Source organism: Alexandromys fortis, unplaced genomic scaffold (genome assembly GCF_014885135.2).
Source record: "Alexandromys fortis isolate MF-2015 unplaced genomic scaffold, M_Fortis_MF-2015_v1.1 scaffold_87, whole genome shotgun sequence".
Lineage (NCBI taxonomy): Eukaryota > Metazoa > Chordata > Mammalia > Rodentia > Cricetidae > Alexandromys > Alexandromys fortis.
The window spans coordinates 4,021,484-4,045,472 of record NW_026067971.1 but is presented as its reverse complement, the minus strand read 5'-3'; the positions used below and the strand labels follow the sequence as shown (position 1 = coordinate 4,045,472).

The 23,989-nt window shown below is 46.6% G+C and overlaps 1 protein-coding gene and 1 long non-coding RNA gene across 3 annotated transcripts in view; one reads left to right on the top strand and one right to left on the bottom strand.

Moving 5' to 3' along the window:
- Positions 1-17,595, bottom strand: part of LOC126509667 (uncharacterized) — a 31,357-nt gene extending 13,762 nt beyond the window's left edge. The window contains exons 1-3 of one of the 2 annotated variants that reach the window (XR_007594222.1): positions 14,628-17,595; positions 14,332-14,405; positions 10,999-11,117 (exon numbers count right to left, since the gene is read on the bottom strand). This is a non-coding gene — a long non-coding RNA (uncharacterized lncRNA). Of the gene's footprint in view, positions 1-10,998; positions 13,781-14,331; positions 14,406-14,627 lie in introns of those variants that run through there. The other variant, XR_007594221.1, reaches the window with a different exon arrangement.
- Positions 16-22,169, top strand: Slc10a6 (solute carrier family 10 member 6). The gene is made up of 6 exons (XM_050155713.1): positions 16-1,039; positions 9,797-9,915; positions 10,509-10,597; positions 14,349-14,524; positions 18,464-18,621; positions 19,933-22,169. Exons 1-6 carry the CDS (start codon positions 663-665, stop codon positions 20,106-20,108), a joined length of 1,095 nt encoding a protein of 364 aa, XP_050011670.1. The 5' UTR covers positions 16-662; the 3' UTR covers positions 20,109-22,169.
- Positions 22,170-23,989: the final 1,820 nt, after the last annotated feature.

The window sequence follows — 23,989 nt, the reverse complement described above, 5'->3', positions numbered from 1 at the left end:
CGGGACACAGCCAAGTGCCTAATACCATTTCGTTCTTGCAGGTGTTTAATTATTGGCTTTAGACACAGTCCTCAGAGAGAAAAAGAAGAAAAAGAAAAGGCTAGTATAAAATCTTTCGAAATTATCCTCAGCCTCCTTGACATTTTCCAGACTGGCCTTGTTTCGCTTGTCTCTCTGAAATGCCTGTGAGTGCCGTGAGGCGTGGCTTTGGCACAGCTGTCTTTGTTTTTTCCTGACTTAGTCGTTCAGGCCAGAACGCTGCACTCTGGCTGTTTGAAATCCCTACTGAATTTGGAGAAATTGTGTCTTGGCATCTGGCCTATTTCCCTAGAACATGATGTGATGTTGTCAACAGGGGCCAGTCTTTCCACTTTGTCTGTCTCCTTCCCAGCACTTGAACATTCCGTGGTCAGTGAGACTAGAATGGAAAGGCACGCTTGCCATCCTTGCTGTGTTTCCTGCCTGACTACATGACTTTTATAATGTCACTTGTGAATAACTTGATCAGATTAGGGCGAATCACGGGGTTGGCCAATAGCAATCGGAAGGACTCTCCAGCGTCACTTGTTGCATGATTAGGAAATGCATCCGGATAGACCTGCCCAGTGCATGCTCAGGGCTGTCATTCCTCTTTGTCTCTGCTGTCTAATTCACGAGACAAGATGAGTGTGGACTGTTCGAGCAATGCCAGCTGCCCTGCCCACAGCATGGAGGACGAGCTGCCGCTGCAGATGGAGGGCCACGGGATCCTGAAGCTTGTTTTCACAGTGGTGTCGGCCCTGATGGTGGGCCTGGTCATGTTCTCCTTTGGATGCTCGGTGGAGATTCGGAAGCTGTGGTCACACTTCAGAAGACCCTGGGGCATTGCAGTGGGGCTGATTTGCCAGTTTGGGCTCATGCCTCTGACTGCGTATCTGCTAGCCCTCAGCTTCTCTCTGAAACCCTTCCAAGCTATTGCTGTCCTCATCCTGGGGTGCTGCCCTGGGGGCACCATCTCGAATGTTCTGACCTTCTGGGTTGATGGAGATATGGATCTCAGGTAAGACACGATAGGGAAGCTGGGCAGGGTGCCCCTGTCTATGCCTGCCAGTCAGGGACACCTTTGGGATGTCTGGGTGGTTCTGAGTGGGAAGAGACTTGGGCAGCCCTTCTCGGTTCCAAGCTTGCCCAGCTGCCATCAGTTTCTGCTTTCTTGGCAGCCTTTTCTACCCTGAGTCACGCAAGGGACTCGGTTCATATGCAGCAACGATATTCTCCTTCTATGCCCATTGGCATCTCTGACCGTAATTTCCCTGGACATCACCAATAACACCATACAGCTGATGATAGTGCTGGTTGTGGTAGCAAGATATCGTCAGGATGAAGCCCTCGTGGTTCTGGTCTTTTCATTTTGTCTCTTTTGGCCACATTGTTCTCAGTAGTGTCTCCAGAAAACCCTTCTTGTGAAGCCACATTTTAAACGAGTGCAGAGGACTCTGGGTGGTTGACAGACTGATTTAGGGAGCGGCGTGGAGCTCTGAGGATGACAACTCTCTTGTTTCCTTTCCTCCTTTGGGTTTAAGCCAGAGTCCATGTCTACATATGGGGCAGATAAACACTCCAGGGGAAATGAAGCTTTATCAATTACCCACATTGTAACGATGGTGAGCGAATCACACAATCTTGGAGTCAAACGTTTTGACGAGAAGTAGAAGAACATTTGAAGAAAGAATTGATGACTCAGTATTGGGGAAAATAGAGTTAAAAACAATAGTCTTTCTGGATTTTTTTTTTGCTTATATACACACATTTACATCCTGCCTAGGGAAAATGACCCATACAAATTTAAATCTTTGCATGTGTATGCCACTTAATTGAGGCTGACTCTATGATGAATGATTGAATGAGTGAATGAATGAATGAGTGAGTCAGAATTGACAGCTGAACTGGGAGCTGAGCTTAGTGAGTCGGCTTCAGGTCTCATTTCAAATTCTCTTGCATATACTGAATATTTAGTGTATTGAACAGATGTCGCCTCTACATTTTAATTACAGACAAGTAATTAACTTTATGGAAATGCCTATTCAGTTACCCACTAATGAGAGAGAGACTTAAAAATTCCTGATAGTTTAGTATCTCCACTCAGATGCCATGGCTTGAAGCTCAGTGAAGCTGTCCATTAGCGTTCACACGTCAGCGAAGAAGTCTGGGTCCTGGGGTTTCTGGAAAGAAAGGAAGCTGGTGTTTGTAGGGACCGGGAAGCCTGGGCTTCGTCTTATCTCCCAGCTTCTCAGAGTCACCTCGTCAGTGACCTTTTATTATTCTGGAAAAACGTTCAAGTTGAAGAAGTAGCTCGACAATAGAAGTGGAGCAGAGCTCACATCTGGTTCACATCAGTTTGTAACTTAGGCAGTTTTTTCCATGACATTTGGCAACACAACCACATGGTCTGTTTGGAGTCTGAGCCGAAGTCCTTAGCAGGGTTTTGAAACACTTCTGTTCTGGGAAAGGGAATATTTATTGCCAACATTCTTGGCTCATTGGCATTGTCATAGTAACACCAGAGGACAGAATGTGTGTGGAAGACAGAGTGCGTTTTGTTTCTTGTTACCAACCCTATCTTATTTATTTATTTATTTATTTATTTATTTATTTTTTGTTTTATGGAGATCAGGTCTCACATAGCCCAGGGTGGCTTTGAGTTCCTGATCCTTTCCACCTTCAGTTCCCTAGAGCTAGGATTACGGGCCATATGCCAGCACGTCTGGCACCAACTCTGTCTTCAGTCAGCTTTGTTGTTATTGTTGTTGTTGCTTTTGTGTAGCCCTGGTGGTGCAGGAACTTCCTTTGTAGGCCAGGGTGGTCTTGAACTCAAAGATGTGCCTGCCTCTGTCTCCCAAATGCTGGGATTAAAGGCACACGCCATCACTTCCAGATTAATCAACTTTTAAACTAAACTGAAAAAAAAAAGGGATTTATTTATTTTAATGTGTGAGTGTTTTGCTTGCATGTATGTCTATGTATCACATCATGTGCATGTCTGGGGCCAGATGAGGCCAGAAGAGGGCACTGGATCCCTTGGAACTGGAGTTATGGATGGCGTTGAGCTGCCATGTGGGTGCTGGGAATCAAACCCCGTGTCCTCTGGAAGAAGCCAGTGCTTTAACCACTGAGCCATCTCCCAGCCCTAGTGTCTACACGCTGATTGTAGCAACTTGTCTGAGAACACATCCACATACATGTGAGACAGAGCCTGGTACACAGTAGGTGCGTAGTAAATGTTACATGAGCCAGGTACACAGTAGGCGTGCAGTAAATGTTAGCTGTTTTCCTCCGTGGCAAGCATTTCACCACTGACTGCCCCACCCTGTGCTTTTCCTTTTTCTGAAGTTCGATTTTGAGCTTCACAGACACAAACAATACAGAATAAATTATAAAAATGAAATAATAGTTACTTACTTTGTATTTTTGAGATAGGGTCTTGCTGTGTTGCTCAGGCTGACCTCAATTTCAATGTATAGCCCAAGCTGGCTTCAAACTCAATATGTAGCCAAGGCTGATTCTCCCAGAGTAGGAATTTTAAAGTGGGCACTAAAAGTTAGATTTCAGAAGCTTATGCATCTAGCTCTAATAAATGCTTAAATCTCAGGAAATAGAATATTCTGTGTTGATGAGCGGAATAATGTCCGTATTTGGTACATTGCTTCACAACTGATTACCAACATAAAATCACATGGAGGAAAACACAGCGGCCAGTCAGTGATGGTCATTCTGGAGGAAATCGAAGTGTGCTTCATCCCACATCCTTATTTCACAGATAGGGAAACCGAGGCAAAGCTCTTAGAGATGATCCCAACTACAGTTCTGTTGCTTTCACTCCTCTTCATTCAGCCTGCGTGTGGTTTTCCACCCTCATACCTTAACCGGGTGTTTCGGACTTGAGCGGGTGTCCACACACTGGTTATGACAAGGCCAGGTATCTGGCATGGAGTCAAGTACACAGCAGGCCCTGCTTCTTCCCAGAACCCTGGGCTTCTCGCCTTAGTCTTCTGTTCCTCCCACTCTGCCCTCTCTTCCTTCTACCAGGCCCACCCTTTTGCTGAGCTGTTCACAACTCTGGCTCCCTGCCATTCTTCACTGCTGCTTCCTGGGGTCAGGCCCTAGTGAATTCTTCCATGGCCAACAGCTACACTCACAGTGTTCTCTCCACACTCAGGCTCTCTGTTATTGTTTCGTTGTAAATAGATAAAGCAGTTGTCAACTGTGAGCCTCTTTCTGTTCCTCTCTCTCTTTTGTACTGTGAACTTTGTTGATGGTATTCAGTACTTGAGAAAGTAGGGTTCCCTAAGCCCCTCCCCTTCTTTTGGGGTTCTGGGATGGAAACCAGGAGGGGAGATGCTCAATGTACTGGGGGCTGAATGAGACAGGGACTCCCCCACAGCTGAGGGCCTTTCTCTTTCTCTCATGTTCTTGCTGGAGTTGGGTTGCTCAGGGATTTTTAGTGCTTGGAGGCCGTGAGGACTATGAGGGGCATCACCCAGTCGCTGTTGCCAACTTCATTGTCATACCAGGAAGTTAGTCTGATGTCACGCTAGGAAACGAGTTTGACAAAAGTGGCTGTTGAGGATGATGCCCAAGTTGTCATGGAAGACTTTGGCCAGGGGGCATACTGACACCCAGCATGAACATGGGGATGTCATCTCAAGGGACAAGGATGATGAGTCTGGCTCTACCTTTCAAGGGGGACCCAGCCTTCTCCACAGTGGTAAAGACACTCATGGATTCCACAACATACTTGGCACCAGAATTACTCCATTTGATATTGGAAGGGTTCACTCCTGGAAGATGGAGATGGCCTTCTCATTGATGACAAGGTTTGTTTTCTTAGACTTGACTGTGCTGTGGACCTTACTGTGTGTGGAATCATACTGAAATACGTAGACTCTGTAGTTGAAGTCAACAGAAGGGTCACTGATGGTAACAATATCCACTTCCCCCTGGTAAAGGCAGCTCTGGTGTCCAGGAGCCTGATACGGTCAAATCATTTCCCTCTGGCCTTTACCATGTGTCTCTGTTGGGACTGGCACTACACAGGATGTGGCTCTCCCTGGAAAGAGAAGGCAGAGCACCTGGCCTCCATTCTTGGAACTGGGAACAATAACACTTCTATCATGGCATTAAGCCATGTGTTCGCAGTGCTTACTGAACTGGCCAGGTTACCGCGGCTCTCCAGGTGTATTCCCAGGAATGCCTTAGATGCAAGTGGCCTCCAGTCCAGATGAACTGTGCATTGTTCACTAAACACACCCTGGTTTGCCCATCTCCATCTGCCCATGTTCTTCAGATACCCTCTGGGTTAGCTGGCCTGATCTGTCTGCTCCAGTCATAGTATGAGTCTCCCTGATTGGTCTAGAAAGAAACTGCAACAGAGCACTGTGTCTGCTCAAGGTGCTGAGCACCACGGAGCCATTGATTTCTGTGCCCCTCAGCTTCCATATTTGTTTGTATTTGTTATGAGATAGGGTCACGTAGCCCAGGCTGACCGCAAATTCCATTCATAGCTAAAGATGTCTTTAAATTCCTAATCCTCCCACTTCTGCCTCCCAGTTGCTAGAATCACAGCCATGAGCCACTGTGCCTGGCTCTCGGTTCTCATTATACAATACACACAATACAATGTAGCATTTGAGCAATATTAAAGTGACATTAGGAACATTCACGTTGTACACCCATTCCCTTTATGTCACATGTTTGAGTCCCCGGATGTCTTTTATACGTGACTCATGGATCTGTCTTCTGGGTCTGGCTACTTAGCCGAGCCGAATACCCTCTGGGTCATCCTCCTCAGAGCGTTCGGTTACAATTCCTTTTTGTTTGCTGCTGAACGCTCACCACTGCACGTGTCCTGCTTTGCCGGCTCATCCTCAGGAGGCAATGAGTTGGTTCTCCCTTTCATTTCCTGTTTGTGACAAGATTTCACTGTGTAGTCCTGGATGACCTGGAACTCAGTGTGGTAATCAGATTGGCCTGGATCCTCCTGCCTCTACCATCCCGAGTGCTGGCATTACCTGTGTGTGCCACCTTTTGACTATTGTGAATGGTGTGGCGAGACACTGGTGTCCAACGGCACATCATTTGTGCCCTTGCTTTCAGCTTTCCAGCCTGGATGTGTAGTGGAGTAGATCAAAGTAGTTTAAGACCCATAGGAAAGGGACGAGGAAGGGACGATAAACCCAAGCCTCTTCTACCCCCACTTCCTTTTTCTTTATTATGAGATGGTCTGAGTATGTAGCTCTGACTGCCCTAAGCTCACTGTGTAGACCAGGCTGGCCTTGAGTTCATAAATACCCGCTTGCTTGCCTCTGCCTCCTGAGTGCCCTATCCAACTATCTGATGGCGCTGCCTGTCCATTGTCCCCATTCTGCCAAACATGTAACTTTTTAGTCACCCGTTGGAAGGTCTTATCACTGTGCAACTTGCTAGCCGTACCTGCCAGGTCTCTCAGGTCCTTGTATGCCCAGTGCCAGCCTGGTGGTGGCACGGCCTTGACAGATGGGAGTGAGAGACACGGTGGCAGTGTCTTTTGCCAGTGTTACAATAACTCCGCCCACCAGCGAACACTGTTTATTAATGCGATTTGGGACAGCTCATGCGACCTCTAGACACCTATGGAGGATGTGTGTGTCTATCCTAGTTACAGAGAGGATTCTGATCTTGTGTGGTGGTGTGTGTAACCTCTAGACACCTATGGAGGATGTGTGTGTCTATCCTAGTTACAGAGAGGATTCTGATCTTGTGTGGTGGTGTGTGTAACCTCTAGACACCTATGGAGGATGTGTGTGTCTATCCTAGTTACAGAGAGGATTCTGAACTTGAGTGGTGGTGTGTGTAACCTCTAGACACCTATGGAGGATGTGTGTGTCTATCCTAGTTACAGAGAGGATTCTGAACTTGAGTGGTGGTGTGTGTATAGCATGGCGGCCAACTTTGATCCATGAAGTTCTCTTGAGCTTCTTTCCATTTTTTTTATTTATATTTATTTTTATATTTATTTATTTTGAGACAGGTCTCATATAGCCCAGGCTGGCTTCAAACTTGAAACACGGCCAAGGGATGACCTTGAACTTCCATGCCGGCCTCCCCTCGCTCTTCTCCCTCTGAGTTCTGTGATTACAGGCATGCCTTCAGTTTGGAGAATTGGAGTTCTTGATTTTGGGGGCTTAGAATTGAAATAACATTTGAATAACTTAAGCCCCAATTGCAGAATGGTATTGGCTGTGCCATTTCCTTGCTGTAAGGGAGGTTCAGGATTTACCTGTTTGTCCAGTTTTGCTGGACCTGTCTCATTCTCTGCAATAGTTGCAGATGGCTCCATTCTTCCTGGTGCGAGTGGAATCTTGTTCTGTGGAGGTCAGATAATACCAGCGATTTTTCCACCATGTGAACAGTGGAGAGATTCAGCAAGCCACGTCCTCTGTTGATGCCGCAATGGAATTTCTTGGCAGGATCTGAAAGGCGTGGCTTCCCACTATGCATGGTGCAGTTTCTGTGCTTCTCCAGCATGGTCGGTATTGACAAGGAAACGGGAGGGCACCAGAACTTCTCTCGTCCTTCTGGAGCCACCATCAAATGGATCACAGATCAAAGTATTCTATGGAGGTTGGGCACAAGGTCAGCCTTGCTGACAGTTGGCTTTTTACAGCGTGGAATCTCAGCCTTTTGTTGCTGGAGCCAAAACCATATGGGGGTGGCGTGGAGCATTCCAGACTCCGCAGTTTAAGACTGAAGTGATGCAAGGTATAGTTCTTTCCAGGAGTTGGTAAGCAGAGAGCCAAGGAATACAGCATAGGTCAAGCATTTGGAAAACTTCTCTAGCTACCATCTCCATGGAAACAGGGTACCAACTCCATGGAAACAGGCTTGAGAGTTGTGTCAAAATGCTGAACTTCCTCTAGCTTAGCAGAAGACATCTTTATTTTGTTTTGGGTGTTTGGGATTAGCCTCAGAGACTACTCTGAACAGAATAAAATATTTTTAGGCTTTATGTAGAGTACAAACTATGCAGGATTTTTTTTAGAAGAAAAAAATTTGAAAAGGAATATCCACATGGAAATACTGACCCTGTATATTTCTTTTTCAAGACAGAGTTTCATTGTATATCCCTGGCTAACCTGGAACTCACTCTATAGACCAGGTTGGCTTCAAACTCACAGAGATCCACCTGCCTCTCCCTCCCAAGTGCTAGTATTAAAGGCATGTGCCACTATTGCCCAACAACCCTATATTTATGGAAACAATATAGTCAAGAAAGTCTGGAATTTGTTTAGGAAAAAACAAAATTACTTACCAGTGGGCTAGATTAGAGTTTCCCAAATATTTGTGAATAGACTTGGGCATTTAATCAGCATATGCTGAAGAAAGCACTTCGGCTTAGTGAGAAAGACAAAACAGCTTCATATCTTATAAAAGAGAAACTTAAAATGAGTTAAATAGATAAACACAGACTGTCAGGTACAAAGAAGAAAATGTAGGGGTGATGTCTGAAGGCCCCAGGAATGGAGGACATCTTTACAAGCATGAGAACTTAGAGGCTGTCTGTCGTTTTGTTTGTTTTCTGAGACAAGGTCTCACAATGTAGTATTGACTGGCCTGGAACTCACTCTGTAGACCAGGCTGGCCTCAAACGCCCAGAGATCCACCTGCCTCTGCCTCCTGAGTGCTGGGATTAAAGGGGTGTGCCACCACACCTGGCAAAAATACACAACAGCTTTAGCTACATAAATTTTCATTATGACGAATATCGTGAGCAAAGCCAAAGATGAAGAGTAAATTTATCGAAAAGGTTTGAATCATACATAATCCTATGTACCCTGATTGTCAAAGAGCTCCCTCTAGGTAAGAGGAAAAGGCAGACTGTGCAGGGAGGAGGGTGAGAAGAGGCTGGAAGTCTGAAAGAGGGTGGGCCTTGGAGAAGTAAGTACAATAATAAGCTTACAGTGAGATCTGCCTGCTCCCAGGATATGTCAAAGGGCTTGGCCACATCTCGGGCAGTCTGCTCTGCCAACGCAGGCTTTCTATCTAACAAATAGAACATTCGCTTTGGAGGTGCCCCACTACAGAAGGAGTCATTTCATGTCAATTCCTGTTTCTAGTCGGAAGGAGAATTTGTTTCCAGTCCACAATCTCTCACGGAATCCCTGTCTCAGATTCCATACCTTGCTTCATGTTCCGAGTCAGAAGGAGAATTTGTATCCAGTCCACAATCTCTCACGGAATCTTTGTCTCAGATTCTGTACCTTGCTTCATGCTTTCCAGTGTTCTCCATCAGGAGCCAGAGACCACAGGCTCTTCTGTGGGGAATCTCACACAAGTCTTCCGACGGCTTCTTAATGTTTAATAGTACTCAGCACCAAATAGGTGTTTAGTTACCTCTTTGGTATTTTAACTTGTCCTATTCAAGTCCCAAAGGGGGTTAAGAAATTCTGGCCTGCTTCCTTTAGACCCGAGAGCAGTGAGCTCTCCCACAATGCCATGTAATTACTAGGAAAGTGGGTCTTATAGTTACTTTGAAAAAGTGGGTTCTAGGTATGGTTTTTGGTAAAGATTACATTTTTAATTAAATTTTTTGAGATGGGGGGGGGTTCACAATGTAGACCAGACTGGCCTTGAACTCAGAGATCCACCTGCTTCTTTCTATCCATTCCCGGGATTAACGGCATGAACCACCACATCCGGCCCAACACCGCATACTAACGTAAGTAAGGACCAGCTCTCAGCTTCTGGCTCTCCCTCCTAACCACCTTCATTCCGCTTGTAGCATCAGCATGACGACCTGCTCCACAGTGGCCGCCCTGGGAATGATGCCCCTCTGCCTCTACCTCTACACCTGGTCCTGGGACCTAAAGCAGAATCTCACCATTCCATACCAGAGCATAGGTCTGTATGGGGTTTGTGTGATGGTTAGAAAGAGCAATGGCGATCATACCGGTAGCAGATAATTACAATTCCCTCCGTGTGGCTTAGCATCATCTAAACCAATCCTATTACTTTAAGGGTTAGTGAGGTTCGGGAACTTGATGAGGATCATGCAGCCTGGAACTGAAATCCTCACTCAGGACTCTGCCTCTAGCATCCAGACCCGCGTGCTCGTGTTTGGGGGTGGAGTGAGATACCCGAGGGAGAACGTTTGTGAGGAAGAGAGGTTTACCTGAGCTCACAATGTGTCTCACAGTGGCTAGGTGTCCACACACCGCGGTCCATGTTCTTATGAGCCCTGCTCTGTGACTGGGAATTAAAGAGACTTAAAGGGGCCACTCTCATTTCAAACATTATACTTCTGTTGTCTCAGAAATCCCCGTGGTTGGTTGTGAGGATTACAGTGGTCCAGGTGTGATGGAATTTATTAGTAGCACACACTCCTCAAAAATTGTCTTTCAAAGCTGTGAACTAATTGAAATAGAAATTTCTGGGAAAGTGTGGGGCATTAGGGTGAGAAGGGACACTGTCTGATAGATTTTCTTTCTTTTTAGGAATTACCCTCGGCTCTCTGATTGTTCCTGTGGCTTTCGGCGTCTTTGTGAATTATAGGTGGCCAAAGCAAGCGAAAGTCATTCTTAAGGTCAGTATCCCCCGCCCCGCTCCTACGCACAGCCCACCACCAGACACAGAGACGAAAGTCTGAACCAATGAGCTGTCCCGGTACAGTCGTTTCCCGCCCTTTGACCCGGAGCCTTGCCGCGTCACTCCCATTGGCCCACACACATTTGTGACACCATGGAAAACATGATGCTCTTAGTGACAGAAACACTCAGGCCTGAGACGGCCAGGACCTGTCCCTTTCCTGGGCTTCCCACAGGCACCAGCAAGGTGAAGCTCCTCCCTGTGGCATGCACAATGGAGCCTCAGTGTGTGGGAACATGGATGTCTTCTTAGGACAGGCTGAAGGGCTGTCTTGCCGAAGCACTCCCAGGCACACACCACTGGAGTTGTAACTGGTATACACAAGCAAAGGCCACTGACCTCATCAGGTACCCGGTGTGAACGACATCATCCGGAAAGTGCTGAGGGGTGGCCAAGGAATGGTGGGAACCTAGAGATCCTTCCTTCCCTCGCTGTGCGGTGCTGCCGTTTGTCTTCCTCTTCAAAACTGAAATAGAATCTCGGCTGTATTTTAGATTTACAAAGAAATGAACATTTGGGGGTTAATTAGAAGTTCGGCAAAAAAATGTCTGTTTATTTCAGCTTGGAGTTTATGGTTTGGTTCAGTCTATGCTCACTCTGCCTGCAGGGGCTGCTTTCCCAGTAGGACAATGCGCATTGTTCCTCCAGTGAGAGCAAGAGAGGACAGTTGGGGGAGGCCTGTGTCATGGAGCCCTGGGCTGTACTCATGGGATACGGCCCCTTCCTTCCCACGCTCCTCACTGTCCCTTTAAAAGGAGAGCATTCCCGCCGGGAAATGTTTACAGAACAAGAGGATGGTGTAATCATGGAAACTTTCTTTCAAGTACTTTGTCATTAGTTATTTTTCCCAAAGGGGCATTAAGCGGCAGCAACAATTGAAAATACCCCAGTTTAGCCTTTCTGTGCGCTTGTGGTCTTGGAGTCAGTCATGGTGGTACATGCTTGCAATCCCAACACGTGGGGCGTGGAGGCAGGAGGATGGGAAGTTCAAAGTCATCTGTGCTACATAACAAGCAGAAGCCCAGCCTGGGCCACGTGAGACTCTATTGTCCTCTCCCCGCTAAACAAACCTTTTCAGCAATTGTATGGGATTTTTGTTAAAATATGTCAAACAATATGCATAAACTAGAGCCCACAGTTCATTCATTATTTTAGTCTTTTTAAGATTGTGAAGCAGCATCTCCCTGAGTAGCACAGGCTGTCCTACGGTCATAGCTCTGCTGCCTCAGCTTCACAAATAGGAGACGATACATTGTGTCAGGCCTATTGGCACAGCCTTTGAACTTGAGGCAGAACATCACTGAGGCACGAGTGTGTGATGGAGGAGAGCTGGTCACCTCCTAGAGCAAAGAGGAACACTGGTAAGAGCCTAGAACAAAACAATCCCAGGGACCTGCCCCTCCCCCAGGCACCTGCCCAGAAGGAACCTGTTCCCCAGGGATCTATTTAGCTAATCCTGTCTCCTTAAGTTTTCAGGACCTTTCAAAATAGTGTGAATAGGCTTTAATACATCGTTTTAGCTAGGGTTTCTATTGCTGTGAAGAGACACATGACCATGGCAACTCTATTAAAGGAAGGAGAACATTTAATTTTAGAGGTTAATCCATTATCGTCATGGCAGGAAGCATGGCCGTGTGCAGGCAGACATGGAGCTGAAGTTAGTTCTACGTCTTGGTGGCAGGCAGCAGGAGACTGTGTAGCACACTGGGCACAGCTTGAGTAAAAGAGACCTCAAAGCCCACCCCCACAGTGACCCACTTCCTCCAACAAGGCCACACCTCCTAATATGCCTCTATGGGCTAAACATTCAAACACATGAGTCTATGGGGGCCATTCTGACTCAAACCACCATACATAAGAACATGCAGGGGGCATTTCCTGTTCAAACCATAATAATTAGTTTCTGTTTTCTTTAGTACTCCAGGGGCTCCTTCAGTTCTGAATCATTTCAAGTCAAGATTGACAGGATTTTAACTAAGTCCTCTTCTACAGAGTCTGCTATCCTATGAAACTGATGAGAGCCTGCTAAGATCCAAATCGCTCTCAGTCTCCTGGGAATTAAACTCACCTGTTAGAAAGTTTTGGATTTATTGCCTTTTTCTTTCTTTCTTTCTTTCTTTCTTTCTTTCTTTCTTTCTTTCTTTCTTTCTTTTTTGAAAGAGAGGACACAGTGTGGTGGAATATTAATTTAAGATGTGTTACATTCATTAATGCTGTGGGATATTTGTTTAATGATGCAAAGACATGTTACATTTATTTGATATAATTAACCCAGAGTCAGGAGGCTGAGTCAGCAACTAGCTGACAGGAAGTGGTAGGGAGGAGCCATGTGTAGCTAGGGTTCTTCATCAGTCACCTCAACCGGTAAAGGTTATGATGGTGTGACGTCTAAAGACATCTAAGAAACCATTATCACAGCCACCGGTGCAGCAGAGTCCTTCCTAGACCAGAAGATCCACAAACAGTTGTTATCCTTAGCATCAACTTAGCTTTAATTGTCAGCTTAACACAGCTCTCTGTTACCTGAGAAGAAAGCCTCAATTGAGAAATTTCCTGGACCAGATTGGCTCTAGGGCATGTCTGAAGAATTTATCTTATTAATTGATGCAGGAGGGCCCAGACCACTGTGGGCGGCACCATCCCTAGGCAGATAGTCCTGGGCTCTGTGAGAAAGGGAGCTGAGAGAGGGAGCTTCAGGGATTCAGCCCCTAGAGGCTACGAATGCTCCCGCAGATGGCCTGCCCCCTACCTGCACACTGGCACCTGTGGACGGCCTTCCTGCCCCCTACCTGCACACTGGCACCTGCGGATGGCCTTCCTGCCCCCTACCTGCACACTGGCATCTGAGACTGAACCTTGTGGGTTAAGAAGAGAACACGTGGAAGTGGGAGGGAGCGGTGGTAGTGAGACAGGGGAAATGGAGGAGGAGGAAATGTGGGTGGATTGATTAAAGTCCATTGCATGCATGTATGAAATTCCCCAAAATAAAAATATGATTAGTTTAAATGTATTTTAAAGTCTTCAACACGTACCCATGAAAGATTATATATATATAATACATAAATAATGTATATTTAATATCATTTAAAAATATTTCTAAAAAAGAAAGAAAGCTAACTAAACAGTAGGCCAAGAATGCAGCATTTCTTTGTGATTCCTGCCTTGAGTTCTTGCCCCGACTTTGCTCAGTAGTGGACTGAGACCTGAAGACGTAAGGCAAATAACTGTTTTCTCCTCTTAGTTGTTTTTGGTCAGAATGTTTGATCCCAGTAAGAGAGAGGAAACTAGGAGGCACCAACGTTAGCTAGCCTGGGCTCCTTACATTATTTCTGTTGTCTGCTATTTAGTATTTACATGTACTATGCCTGAGTATCTTCTGTTTCCGATCAGAGACAACCCATCAGAAATCTTACTCTCAGTTGTATATCTCCTTCATCATAGCTACGCCCGGGAAGAGAAAGCATCTGCCTGTGTCTTATATGGGCTCCAGCATTCACTCCTGTTCACTGGGCACTGGGGAGCACACACCCATGCTTAAGGGAAGGAAGGTGACTTTAACAGAAAATTGGGTGTGACAGCCTCTGAGGTCTTCTAAAACGTCTAAAGCTTAAACTTTTACACTGGGCACGGCTTAGCAGAATAGAGCCTCAGGTGTGACTACCAAGCACTCACCCGTTGCTTTGTTGCAGGTCGGGGCCATTGCGAGTGGCATCCTCCTCCTGGTGGTGGCCGTCATTGGTGTGGTCCTGGTCAAGGGATGGAATAATATAGACATTACTCTTCTGCTCGTCAGCTTCATTTTTCCTTTGGTCGGCCACGTCACGGGCTTCCTGCTGGCACTCCTCACCCACCAGTCTTGGCAAAGGTATAGTTACCTGTCCTATAAGGTGTGCGTATGTGTGTGTGTGTGTGTGTGTGTGTGTGTGTGACTCAGAATGCCAGATCTGTGATACCAGGCACAACTTTACCTCTTTGATTCATGCCAGGCTCTGTAAGCTTTTCTGAAGCAGGTGCATCAAACATACACCATGGCAGGCTTTGCTGGTTGTGCCGGGAAACAGGAAAAGTTTCGCTTTGCTTGTGGCCAGGAAGCTTATAATTCTTGATGTAGACAAAAGCCACAAGGATGGGGTTTGTCTGGTCAGGGTTACTATTGTACCAATGAAACACCTTCACCAAAAGCCACCCAGGGCAGAAAGAGTTTATTCAGCTTACACTTCTACATTGTAGTCTCACTGAAAGAAGTCAGAGCAGGACAGGGAGGTGGAGGCAGGAGCTGGGGCAGAGGCCAGGAAGGGGAGCTGCTTACTGGCTTGCTTCCCATGGCTTGTTCAGCCTGCTTGCTAACAGAACCCAGAACCACTTGCTCAGATGATCTCTCCAGAGGAAGCCGGGCCCTCCGTCATCAATCTCTAATTAAGAAACTGCCCTACAGCCAGATCTTATGGAGGCATTTTCTCAATCGAGGTTCCCGCCCTTCAGACAGCTTTAGCATGTGTCAAGTTGACGTAGACTAGTCAGCACAGGTTCTAGTTTATAGACTTCAGGTTAGGGCTTTAGTATAGCTTGCTGATGTCTGAACAGTTCAAGTCCAGCCAGGACTGAGTCGAAAGACCCTGTCTCAGTTACGGAGCCGAACAGGGTGATGTGTGAATCCCATGGATCAGAAGCAGGAGTGAACTTGTTTCGTTCAACACAGAGATCATAGCAGGGCACGAGTAAATATTAAGAGATTAAATCATTGTTCAGCATACCAGATTTTAAAAGAATTACTAGTTATTAATAGTATGTTTAGGAATTTGTCTGAAATATTATCATTTGGATTGGAGTATACATTTATAAATATTGTAAAAATTTTTTAAATGATAATACTCCATGTTGGCACGCATGTCATGGATGAACGCGGTGATTTAATAGTGAGGGGGAATGGTGACAGAAAGTGGCACAGGCTTTCTGTACACAGTGTTCTGTCTGCATGTATGCCTGCAGGCCAGAAGAGGGTGTCAGATCTCACTAAAGATGGTGGTGAGCCACCATGTGGTTGCTGGGAATTGAACTCAGGACCTCTGGAAGAACAACCAGTGTTCATAACCTCTGAGCCATCTCTCCAGGGGAATAAGCTTTCTGAAAGGCAACTGCTGCACTAGCAGCCTCGTGTGTGCTTATGGATATTAACCCAGTACTTTTACTCTGGTTGAGAATAGGGTCTTGCTATGTAGACCTGGCTGATCTTGAACTCTGCATTTTCTGGTCTCAGCGTCTTGAGTGATGAGATTAAAGGTGTGCATCACCACAATCAGCGGGAATCTGTTCTAGAGTTAGCTCTATCAGATATACACATGAATATTGATATAATAAGATGTTAATTGCTGTACCCTTTCTATAGGTAAAAATGGAAGCAATTTAAATATCTAACAATAGGGTAATGTTTATTTATGCAGTGTGCATGTGATAGGCATCAATCACAATGCTCCAGGGTTAAACCTAAGTTTAAAATTTTGATTTCTACTTTGTTGGGAAAAAGGCAAAAAGAATATGGAAAAATACTGGAAGAAAAGGCAGTTTAGAGCAGGGAAGTTAAGGGTGATTTCAGTTCTCCTGGGAATATTTCCTCTTTTTCAGTAAGTGGATTAAGTCAGGAGAGCAATTACAGGAAAGTGGCTGGATTCGAGCGGCTGGGTGGGGAAGGCTCAGGTTGGTCTTAAGCTGCTCCCACTCCTCCAGGGAACACTGCTGAGCCCTGCACACGCACTGGGTGAGGCCCCACCTTGTCAAACCCCGCTTTCTTCTTGTTGCAACCTGACAGCAGGGAGCTATGATTATCCCACCGATGAGCAAGCTCTTCAGAGAAGATGAGGAATGTAATCGAGTTCCTATAGCCAGTAAGTACAGTTGGGATTCGAACCCGGGTTTGCTCCCAAGGTCAATCGTTAGGAGCATAGACTACTGAGTGATGGAGACCTGCAGCTGAATCTGAAGACAGATGAAGCATTCTTACGGCCATCTGTCGTCAGCTCTCTAGTCTTCCTCGTCTCCCCTGGCCTGACAAAGATGAGGCCAGAGATAACTGCATTTGCACTGTGAACAGTCTGGTCAAGGTGAGTTGCAGCTTTTGAGTTTCATGACGTCGAGCTAGGAAGTTTAAGGGAAGTGCGCTTTGCATGAAGGTAGGAGCAATACAGTGTGCCACAGAACTCGCCACTAAAAAATATTCCTGCCCCATGTCACACCCTTGCTGCGTCTACCTGGAGTCCCGGCTCCACCGAAGTACTCTTAACCTTCCCCTCATATACGAAGGCTGCAAGATCCTCACAAGCTGGAGACAAAAGTAACGGCTCAATCCACCCTCCAAGTTTGCTTCCTGCCATTGCTTCCTTTTTCTCTCACTCTTCATTTTCAAGTAAGGCTTATCTCATTTTCCATGATCAGAAAACCAACAAATGTAAAAAGGTAGGAAATGAGAGAACGTTATCATTGCATCTTTCACCGAAAGCAACCTTTCCCAACACTCATTTTTCATCTAGAGCTTTGGCATGCTTTTTTAGTTTGTTCAGTTTCACACCTCTGACTCAGTTTCTCATTCCCTTCTCCTCCAGTCCTCCTCTGCATGCTGACTGGCTTGTGGTACATGGGGCTTCCTGAAGAAACCATACTCACACTTGGGTCTGCAGCTTTCCTTGCTGCCACTCCCCTGAAACTCATCACCTCTTCAGGTTCTGTGGCTTCACCACTTTAAAGCTTTCTGGAGCCACTGCTGCTACGTTGCTGAGTTTCACTGCATCTCCTGGTCATTGTTCCCTGAGTTTCTACAGCATTTCCTGGTCATTGTTCCCTGAGTTTCTACAGCATCTCCTGGTCTTTGTTCCCTGAGTTTCTACAGCATCTCCTGGTCATTGTTCCCTGAGTTTCTACAGCATCTCCTGGTCACTGTTCCCTGAGTTTCTACAGCATCTCCTGCCCCTGGTCATTGTTCCCTGAGTTTCTACAGCATCTCCTGGTCATTGTTCCCTGAGTTTCTACAGCATTTCCTGGTCATTGTTCCCTGAGTTTCTACAGCATCTCCTGGTCTTTGTTCCCTGAGTTTCTACAGCATCTCCTGGTCATTGTTCCCTGAGTTTCTACAGCATCTCCTGGTCACTGTTCCCTGAGTTTCTACAGCATCTCCTGGCCCTGGTCATTGTTCCCTGAGTTTCTACAGCATCTCCTGGCCCTGGTCATTGTTCCCTGAGTTTCTACAGCATCTCCTGGTCATTGTTCCCTGAGTTCTACAGCATCCTCTGGTCATTGTTCTCTGAGTTTGTACAGCATCTCCTGGCCCTGGTCACATTGTTCCCTGCGTTTCTACAGCATCTCCTGGTCATTGTTCCCTGAGGCATCTCCTGGGTCATTGTTCCTCGAGTTTCTACAGCATCCCCTGGCCCTGGTCATTGTTCCCTGAGTTTCACTGCATCTCCTGGTCATTGTTCCCTGAGTTCTATAGCATTTCCTGGGCCTGGTCATTGTTGCAAATTGTTCCTGCATAATTTCTTGTACTTCTACTCTGATTCCTGGGCCAGGGTTTTTGAGGTTCTACTCCACTGGGCATCCTTGCCATATACAGAAGAGGATCCCAGTAATAACTGTCCATGAATATATTCTTTTAGTTGCCTGAGCCCATAGCTTATACTTGTCATTGCTCAAAGGGAAAAGGGCAGGTTTTTTTGTTTGTTTTGTTTTGCTTTTTTGAGACATGGTTTCTCTGTGTAACAGCCCTGGCTGTGGTTCCTTTTGTGGGTTCACAGCTCTTGAATCTGTTCACTGACAGGTGCAGGACGATTTCCATAGAGACCGGAGCACAGAACATCCAGCTGTGCATTGCCATGCTGCAGCTGTCCTTCGCTGCCGAGTACCTGGCCCAGCTGTTTAACTTTGCCTTGGCCTACGGACTCTTCCAAGTGCTGCTGGGGCTCCTCACTGTTGCAGGTGGATGATTTCCCTCCCCACATCGGCCGCCAACTTATTCACATCCTCAAAGCCAGCTCTGCACGTCCTGCTCTTGTGATCTAATTTTAGCCTGACACCTTTGGGGATTAGGAAGTATAAAGCCAGGCTACTTTGATGCAGTGGGTGTTTCCCAGGAAATATTTAAGAAGCCATTTGAGTGAGATCTTACAACGGCGTTGTATCAAACCAGCCCCCTAGCTTTTATGTCCTGTCTCCCTCAGAGCCTTGAGTTTTCCCAAATGCTCAGCTACTTCTGGGCTCAGTGGCTCGAAGGACTTTTCAGATATGAACTACCCATGTATGCCAGTGTAGACACAGTGGGATTTTATGCACACATGTACCTACACATGCTATTCTCCGACCTGCTCAGCCAAATATGCATTACTTTGGGGGTAAGTCTTTATGCACTGAAGGTAAATTGCAAGGTGTGAGTACACATACATGTCTTTATTTTGCTCTTGGTCCCTGGAATAGGCTCTAGTAAGGTTAGTGTTTACTGAGAAAATTGACTGTACACTTGCTGTTGCTCTGATGAAATGCCTCCCCACAAACAGATTATAAAAGAGAGATCTCAGGTTGGCTTACAGTGACATGGATGGAGGTGTGGGGGAGGGGGAGTGCCTGCCTAAGGATAAGGCAGGGCGGCAGGAGGCAGAAAGAGCACAGAGAGCAGAGCCAAGCTCTAAGGACCCTCAAGCTCTGTCCCCAGTGGGGCGAACTCCAGCAAGGCTCTGCTCTGTCTCCTAAGATTTTACAATACCCAGACTGGGGACCAAGCATTGAAATCCATGAGCCCTTGGGGCATGTTCTTTGCTAACCAGCACACATACTGGTTATTATATGCTATTGGCGTGATAACATTGATGTAAGGAACACGTGGGATCGGGGGGTTCCCATGGAAGACGGAAATGCTTCTATTAGAACAAACTACTGGTTCTGAAACCCAGAATTTTCGAGAAGCGTGTTGAGCTTCTGTTTAGCTCTATCCTAGCACTTGGGCATAGGGCCTGATGCTCAGTCAGCACCCCTAAGGGTTTGTTGGTTGACTGAGTGAATGAGCTCTGAGAGACCTGACAAATGAACCCCAGTTCTGGAGAGAAAGAACCATTCTGATCCCCAACCCTTCGGTTCCACAGCGTTCTTTTCTCACCCCTTCCCCCATGTTTTCACACATGCATCATGCTGACCAAGCAACTCTCCCGAAGTACCTTTGAGTATGCAGGCCCCCCCCCCCCCGCCCAACTAGGCTCTTTGCTAAAGGGGTTTTTAATACTCTGTTTCTCCACCCAGCATATCAGGCATACAAGAGGAGGCAGAAGAGCAAGCTCAGGAGGCAGCACCCTGGTTGCCCAGAGGTCAGCTATGAGAAGCCCAGAGAGACCAGTGTTTTCTTGGAGGAAGGTGATGAAGTCACTGTAACTCTGGAGCCACCGGGACCAGAGCAGCAGCATAGGGCTGCTGAGTAATCAGCCACATTCCTTCAGGGGAATAGGGCCAGCTTGGCCCTCCATCTTCCTTCATGGCCAGTAAAGACCATGTGATGTGTGAACATCGCTGGAGGGACTGTGAGAACAAGCAGTGAACGATTGACTTCTAGGTTCTTCCATCCCTGTCTGTCTCCTGTGGGACAGCGAGTGGTGGCTGGCAGTCAGCAGGCATCTCCGGGCGAAGCTGGCCTCCGCTGTGGATTTTAACCAAAGAGAGAGAACACCGGTGTAGCGGAGACTCACACTGCAGGATGGAGCCGGTCCAGATCCACTGATTTCTTGGCTGTGAGCAGGTGCTCTGGAGTGCTTAGGGAAGAGACACTCAGAGAAAAAAAGCTTCAAGGACATGAGTTTTAGGGGATTAAGCATCTTGTAATTTTGATACGTGTGTGATGCAAGCTTAGAGACACTTTAAAGGAAACATGTGAAGAATCTAAAAAGTGAGTATCTGGGTTAGTTCTTTCTCCAAAAAGGAACAGACATGTGCTGGGAACCTCCAAAACAGACACGTGGCACTTGCCCTGAATCTCCAAAACAACAGAGATTCGTGCGCAAACCTTGGGTATCCTGTGTGCAAAGTGGCCTAAAATGTCCAGTTTGTACTCTGTGTTCTGACATCGGCTGGTGATGATCTCAGAACATCTGTATACATCTGTCTGTGTTACCTACCTCATTCTTTAAAAAAGTGCTACGTCCAAGTGTTGTGTCATATAGGACAGTAATTTATTTAGCTCATCCGGATTAGCGGGTATTCAGATGCCTCCCCGTGTGGAGTGGCTGTGAGCTCCTGGCCCTCGTGCCCATGTCCTTGTAGGAACCTTCCTGCAGTCTGGGGGGCAGGCCTGCTGCTCCTCAAAAGGTTCGATTGCTCTGTCTTGGAAGGGCTCTGTTGTTTGGTCTCACGAGTTTAAGAAATGATTTTCCATTGCTTTGATTTGTGAAAACATCTCATTAAATTATGACATCAAAACATGAACTAGGGCTTTTTATACTCATTTCCTTCCTGTGTGTTTGACCAGCTTTTATCCCCGTGATATTTTTCTTTTGCCTTTTTTGAAGACAGAACTTCACATGGTGTCTGCCCAGGGTAGTGTTCAGCTTCCAAAAACCCTCCTGCCTCAGCCTCTTTTTTTTATTTAAACCACTGCTTGGCCCATTAGCTCTAGCTTCTTTTTTTTTAATTTTTATTTATTTATTAAAGATTTCTGACTCTTCCCTGCCACCACCTCAGCCTCGAGTGCTCGAAATTGCAGTGTGAGCCTCCGTGCCTGCTACTCTAGTCTTACCAAAGGACAGGCGGCTGTGCCTTGTCCTGTGCGTGGCCAAGGGCTTAGCTTTTGTTTCTTTATAATGTCTGCTGTTGCAGACTTACATTTTTCACACATTTAAGCTTTATCAGTTTTTTAAAATTGTTGTCGAGGCCAGAAGTTGGAATGTTAGCCTTTTATAGATGATGAGCTATCATACGTCCCCCGTGGAGAACGCATGTGACGCCATTCAGTTGTTTATCTGCTCTCTGCAGTGGGCATTTGCTTACACAGTAGGTGGTGCCTGGCCACTAGTAAAGCCCACACCTCCCTACCCTGACATTATTGAAAATATTTTCCTAAACGCTTTTCTATTGCCTCTGTGGGTGTAATACTTGCCTATCCCTTATTCTCAGTGCAGGGTGTTAAAATTCTGTTTTAAAATATGTCCCTATTTACTTTTGTTTTGTGCATGTATGTGAGGGGCAACACATCGCCCGGCATGCCACGTGGGGGTCAGAGGACAGCTTCAGGTGTTGGTCCTTGTCTTCTGCCTGGTAGATGAGGTTCGTGCTAGTCACTATGTGTCCGACTAGCTGTCTGGTGTGCTTCTGGGGACTCTGTCTCTACCCATCTCACCCAGAAGCCTGAGATTATAGATGTACTCACTCCGGCATCTAGTTGTATATGGGTTCTGCACACACATTCAGGCTAGCGAGGAAAATGCTTTACCCATTGAGCCATCGGTCCAGCCCAAGAATTTTATTTAAATATTTGTTTTTAAGATTTTATTTACCTTACAAGCATGAGTGTTTTGCCTCGTATGTCTGTGCTTGCAGAGGTCAAAAGAGGGAGTGGAATTCTCTGGAACTGAAGATGTGGATCACTGTAAACCCTCCAGATGAGTGCTGGGAACCAAACCCAGGTCCCTTGAAAGAGCAGCAAGTCAAACACTCCTAACCACTGAGCCATCTCTACAGTCCTGATTCTAGTTTTGTTTTTTTTATTTGGGGTCCACTGGAAGACCAACAAATGCTTCTAACCACTGAGCAATCCGTCTCCACAATATTATACTGTAAGGGCCTGAGAAATGCTGAGGAAGGCCCCAAACATGAAGAGTATGCAAAAACAAGCAGGCAGCAGTTGTATCAGTGCAGTTTTGATAGGCTAAGGTTTTGGTTTCTTTGGATGGCTTCTCCACTTGATAAAGGGAAGCTAGTTTACACCACACTTGGCCCCATAGGACAAGCAAATCAGAGTGGAAAGGATTCTTTCCCTTGGGAGTTGATAGTCTAGAGGAAGTATGTTGAAGGAGCTGTGGGCTGCATTCTGCCACCCAGCTCCCGGCCACCGGCTAGCTTTACCCGAAATAACAACACACAAATTGTATTCTTTTAAACACTGCTTGGCCCATTTTATCTAGCCTCTTCTTGGCTAACTCTTGCACCTGGACTAGCCCATTTCTAATAATGTGTGTAGCACCCCAAGGTACACTTACCAGGAAGATTCTAGCCTACGTCCATCCTGGGTGGGAGCTTCATCGCGTCTGCTCCAGAGAGTAGAGCTATCGAGTCTGAGCTCACTTCCTCTTCCTCCCAGCATTCTGTTCTGCCTACTCCACTCATCTAAGGGATGGCCTATCAAAATGTGCCAAATGATGGAGGAAGGTCATTGGCTAATAAAGAAACTGCCTTGGTACACAGCATATACAGGTCTGTCTTTAGTCATGGATTTGACATCTTGGATCCCCAACACATCCGCTGGCACTGTGGCCTTCTTAACCTGGCACTTCCACCATAGTCGAACTGAGACCCAGATGAGGGCAGACACAGTTATAACCAGTCTTCCACTCAGACACCAGAAACCTCAACCACTTTCCAGTTTCCCTTTCTTAGCTACGGTCTTTCCAGAAAGTCTCCTCCAATGCTGTCCTCACCCAGCTGGGCTGGCTTCAGACAGCAGCCAGTGACCCCCAGCTGGGCTGGCTTCAGACGGCAGCCAGTGACCCCCAGCTATACTGGCTTCAGACAGCAGCCAGTGACCCCCAGCTGGGCTGGCTCCTAGCCCTGTGGCCTGGCACCCTGTGATAACAATAGAACTCCCTTTCCTCTCTCCTTCCCCTAACCACAACGTCAGTGTTGGTTATAACTTAACCTGTAAACACGCTTCTGATTAGAGGTGGGAGAGGGAAGGGCCTGTCAATGCGGAGGCAGGATGCATATGCAAACCTGTTAGCCGGGAGGAAGTCAGAGGTGCCACCATAGGCCCTGTGAGCCTCCTCAACTTACGTGGGCATCGCAGCAACTGCTGTACTTAGCAAAGATCAGAAGGCTCAGAAGTAGAGCATGCTGGGAGAATGGGGGAGACAGCCAGGATTTGGTGAAATAATCCAGGATGGCACACAGAGAAGCCCTGGGAACCTTCTTGGAGCATGAGCCCAGACCTTCCTGCTAGGCAAAACCAAGCATGAGCCCCCCCCCCCCCAAGGGAGCTTTGGTATTATTTTCAGGTGTGTGACTTTTGTCTATGCTGCAGTTGTTCAACTCTGAGAAGCTGTGTTACTGTTCCTGTCTAGAACACCTGATGGCCTAATAAAGAGACGAATGGCCAACA

What these genes read in the sequence shown, in the direction of transcription:
- Slc10a6 (XM_050155713.1), top strand. Translation starts at nt 663, where the DNA reads ATGAGTGTGGACTGTTCGAGCAATGCCAGCTGCCCTGCCCACAGCATG. An exon ending in CATTCCATACCAGAGCATAG is followed by an intron (nt 9,916 to 10,508) that starts GTCTGTATGGGG and finishes CTTTCTTTTTAG; the next exon opens with GAATTACCCTCGGCTCTCTG. An exon ending in AAGCGAAAGTCATTCTTAAG is followed by an intron (nt 10,598 to 14,348) that starts GTCAGTATCCCC and finishes GCTTTGTTGCAG; the next exon opens with GTCGGGGCCATTGCGAGTGG.